Raw genomic sequence first — 4,522 nt, 5'->3', positions numbered from 1 at the left:
CTCTTCCACCTCCCTCTTCCACCTCCCTCTTCCACCTCCCTCTTCCACCTCCCTCTTCCACCTCCCACTTCCACCTCCCTCTTCCACATTTTAAAATGTATTATCTATCTATCTATCTATCTATCTATCTATCTATCTATCTACCTATCTATCTATCTATTGAGACAGGTCACACTATATTTCTGAAGCCGGCCTTGGACTTGTGATCCTTTTACCTCAGTCACAAAGTTACTAAGATTATAGGCATGAGCCATTGTGCACAGTGCTTAAAATGTTTTAAAAAGATCTATTTCTTTTTATTTTATGTGTTAGCCTGCATGTTGTATGTGCCCTGTATGAATACAGTGTCCACAGATGTCAGGAGAGGACACCAGATTCCCTGGAGGCACAAACTATTGTGACCTGCCGTGTGGGTGCTGCAAATTGTACCCAGGTCCTCTGCAGGAGCGGCAAGCGTTCTTAACTGCTGAGCCATCCTACCCCCTTTTTGAAATAGAGTCTCAAACATCTCAGAATCTCTCAGGCTGGCCTTGAACTCATTATGTGGCCAAGAGTGACTTTGAACTGACTCTCCTGTTTCTGCTTCCTTCTCGAGTGTTGGGATTACAGCCATGCACCACCACGCCCCACTAATTGGATGGACAGAATCAAACCAGGGCTTCATGAGTGCTAGGCAGGCACTCCACCACCTGAGCTACATCCCAGTGAAATGTATTTTTTTTTAAAAAGCAGGTGAAGGGATTTAACTAATAATAATGAGATTATTGACCTCAAATTCATCTTTGAGGCATTAACATGAGCTTTGATTTAATCAAAAGGTAAGAAAGAGGTGTGCATAGTTAAGCCATCTTGGACAAGGTAAAGTTTGGTTAATCATATTCCCCATGCTGGTTGTCCTGGGTGGTAGGAAATTGTTTTAGCCATCACCTCTGCCCCAGGTTGCACTCTCAACTGGAAGATGGACTGTCCTGCAAGACTCTAGCAATAAAAGACGACTGCAGGTTTAGGATAATGGTATTTCTGTGCTGTTAGCCTAAAGGGGATGGTATGGTCAGATAGAGATGGTAGTCCTCAGCGCTTATCCTGCCCACACAGTCAAGCTGGGGTCTGAAGCAATGTGGAGGCAGAGATGCCCAGTGTTCATCCCACCTTTAGTTACTCATGGGTCCAAGTGGGTAGTGTGAGCTTTTTAGCAAAACCAGCTCCTAGGTGCCGTTGTGCTAGTGTATCTTGGTAAAGGTATCACAAGAAGCCTGGAAGAGACAGAGAGGGTGGGAACAAAAGATCAGGACTCACTGTGTAGCCCTGGCTGGCCTAGAACTCAGAGATCTATCTGTTTGCCTCCCAAGCTAAAGGGTTAAAGGTGTGGGACACCCAAGCAAATTATCACTTTTTTATTTCAGTTCCTACTGCTCCTGAGAAGCCAGCTGCTGTTTCTTGTATATGTTGTTTTTTTCCTGCTATTTTCAAAGTTTTCAGTAATCTTGTTTTATCAGCTTGATTGTGGCATGCAGAAGTATTCATTTATATGCATTTTTCTTGCCTTCGAGTTTTTTACAGATTGGAATATAAAACAAAATTTTTGCGAGCTGGGCACACGCCTTTAATCCCAGCACTTGGGAGGCAGAGGCAGGTGGGTTTCTGAGTTCGAGGCTAGCCTGGTCTACAAAGTAAGTTCCAGGATAGCCAGGGCTACACAGAGAAACCCTGTCTCGGGAAAAAAAAAAAATTGCATCCCTTTAGGGGAAAGTTTGACCATTGGTTCCTAGTCTTTTTTTTAAAATACCGATGTGACTCTCATCTACACCTGATACTTAGCATATGGTTTCCTATCATCTCAAGCTTAGGATCCACCGTTGTCCTCCATACTTTGGCTGTGTGTAAGACGTGTAGGAATGTTGGGACTTGTGAGGACCCCACTTTTTTTTTAAAGATTTATTTATTTATTTTATGTATATGGGTACACTGTAGCTGTACAATTGGTTGTGAGCCTTCATGTGGTTGTTGGGAATTGAATTTATGACCTCTGCTTGCTTCCAGTAAACTCTGCTCGCCTTGGTCAGCCCCATTCGCTCAGTCCCTGCTCACTCTGGCCCAAGATTTATTTATTGTTTTGTTTTTGTTTTTGTTGTTGTTGTTGTTGTTGTTGTTGTTGTTGTTTCAAGACAGGGTTTCTCTGTGTGGCCCTGGCTGTCCTGGTACTCACTCTGTAGACCAGGCTGGCCTCAAACTCAGAAATCCACCTGCCTCTGCCTCCCAAGTGCTGGGATTAAAGGCGTGCGCCACCACCGCCTGTTATACGTAAGTACACTGTAGATGTCTTCAGACACACCAGAAGAGAGTGTCAGATCTCATTACGGGTGGTTGTGAGCCACCATGTGGTTGCTGGGATTTGAACTCAGGACCTATGGAAGAGCAGTCAGTACTCTTACCCACTGAGCCATCTCACCAGCCCAAGGACCCCACTCTTACTGAACATTGCCACGCAAAAGTGTGTCTGTCATTAAGGAGGAGTCAAAGGAGCTGAGGGTCTCAGATGCCGCTCCATGGGGCCCTACTCTGCATTAGGGGCTAAGGATCTCAGATGCCCCCTCCATGGGGCCCTACTGTGCACTGGGGCCTAAGGGTCACAGATGCCCCTCCATGTGGGCCCTACTGTGCACTGGGTTAGGCTGCTTGTTTTTACATCTCAGGGTTAATTGACAAAGAAAGACTAAATGTCCTTAGAAAAACATTAGCTCAGAAAGTGGTGCCTCTCCGTACCCTGGAAAGCCTGGTCCTTCATACACAGGACCTCTTAGGTGCAGGAGGAAGGGAGGGCCCAAGGCTCTGCACACTTGGTTTCTCTGTTCTGCTTTCTCTGGGTTGTGTAAGCCTCCCAGCAGGATGCTGTACAAGCCAGATGGACTTTTCTCCCTTTTTGAAGGATTAGAGGCAAGTCCCTGTAGGAAGAAATGTGGTGGCCAGAAGGGGAACAGCACTGTCATAGAGCATTTGAGCCCAGCTGCACGTTAGCTGCTGTGCCTCTCAGTGTCTCGAGTGCCTTCCAGTGTTCCTGAGGAGTTCATAAGGCTCAGTGCAGCACTGAGCAGTAAGCACTTACAGTAAAAGTTCGTGCAGGCCAGTGTCCGAACAAGTACCCATTCTCTTGGAATCGAGGTTTGGAAGGACTCCGCAGACCAGGGCATCTCACCAGGAGAGGCTCTGAAGCTGCAGGGAGAGCTGTTTCTGTCCACAGGTCATCTAATTTGACACGCTTCCTTGGATTGCCAGGCCATTGTTACTATCCTCCATGATTGATTCTTTTATTTTTAAATTTTATTTGTTTCCCATGTATGGATGTTTTGTCAGCGTGTATGTCTGTAAACCATGCCTATGGAAGTCAGAAAGGGCGTCAGGTTCCGTAGAGCCGCAGTTAGAACCCTCTGTGAGCTGCCACGTGGATGCTGTCAATCAAACGCAGGAGACTCTGGAAGAGCAGCCAGCACTCTGAACTGCTGAACCATCTCTCCTGCCTCTGTGATTATTTTTTTATTTCCCACCTGTCAGACCTGGAAGGCCACCAGCAAGCCTCTGTTCTCCCCACCACAGAGAGTCTTCCCGGTAGCCAGGAAGGCTGGGGGTGCCCCGTGCACCGCCCCTCCGCCTCCCCATTATGCACCCAGCACTGCTGGTTTGGTTCTTTCGTTCCTTGTCAGGGTTTCTTTATCTTGTCCATCGCTGCTGTGTTTATTGCTGTGTGTTCATTCTGCAAGTGTGGCTTAGAGGTCACCTCTCTCTCTCTCCAGGTCGAGTCTCATTCTTTACCTCAGGCTCTGAGAACCTGCACCGAGTGGAGAAAGTCCTCTGGGGCACCCGCTACGCCATCACCATCGCTTTCACCTGCAACCCGGACCACAGCATCGAGGACCCAGTACTCACGTGACCAGCTAGGTCAGGTCCTGAGTACCATGTCCAGAAGCCTGTTCATGGCACCCTCGTGTTGTGATTCAGCTGTGTCAGAGAAGGCACTCCTAGGCCGGGTTGAGTGTATGCTCATCTCTCCCACTTCAGCCCACTGCTGCTGCTCAGAGTGCCTTATGAATTATCCCGAGTTTTGATCTACTGACGTTTTAATCTTTTTGTCTGTGAGTAAATCAAGGAAGGAGCCTGTTACCTGATAGCTCTGAGTGTGTGCTCTGGGTGCTGCTCCTTGTGGCTGGCAGGGCTCGTTCCTCAGGAGGCCTCCCTGTGTCGGGAAGAAACACACATCTGTTTGTGGAGCTAGACATCTTGCCCAGCCCATGTAGCCCATTGAAGATAGTCTGTTCTAGAACAGGCTACACATAAAGGAGGGGACATAGGAACAGAAATGGTGGCATTTTGGAAAAGGTCCCACCGTTGGTGTCTCTGGCAACCTGGGAAGTTTCATGGGTGAAGGATAATTCTGTGCAGTTTAGGAGGAGACTGATGTTCTGCACCCGAGAACCAACCTAGGTTCAGTCTTGCTGTGCTGGGCCCTGCCTGTCCCCAGAATTATCCC

At 47.8% G+C, this 4,522-nt stretch overlaps 1 protein-coding gene across 3 annotated transcripts in view; it reads left to right on the top strand.

Moving 5' to 3' along the window:
* The window catches only part of Ogfod3 (2-oxoglutarate and iron dependent oxygenase domain containing 3), a 25,927-nt gene extending 21,765 nt beyond the window's left edge, over positions 1 to 4,162 (top strand). For all 3 annotated transcript variants that reach the window (XM_031354955.1, XM_031354956.1, XM_031354954.1), the window contains one exon: positions 3,789 to 4,162. In XM_031354955.1, the coding sequence (XP_031210815.1) occupies positions 3,789 to 3,925 (137 nt within the window). In that variant the 3' untranslated portion in view covers positions 3,926 to 4,162. The remainder of the gene's footprint in view (positions 1 to 3,788) is intronic.
* The last annotated feature ends 360 nt before the right edge of the window (positions 4,163 to 4,522 follow it).

The sequence above is a fragment of the Mastomys coucha genome, unplaced genomic scaffold, assembly GCF_008632895.1.
Source record: "Mastomys coucha isolate ucsf_1 unplaced genomic scaffold, UCSF_Mcou_1 pScaffold5, whole genome shotgun sequence".
Taxonomy (NCBI): domain Eukaryota; kingdom Metazoa; phylum Chordata; class Mammalia; order Rodentia; family Muridae; genus Mastomys; species Mastomys coucha.
This window is presented reverse-complemented; position numbering and strand designations above follow the sequence as displayed.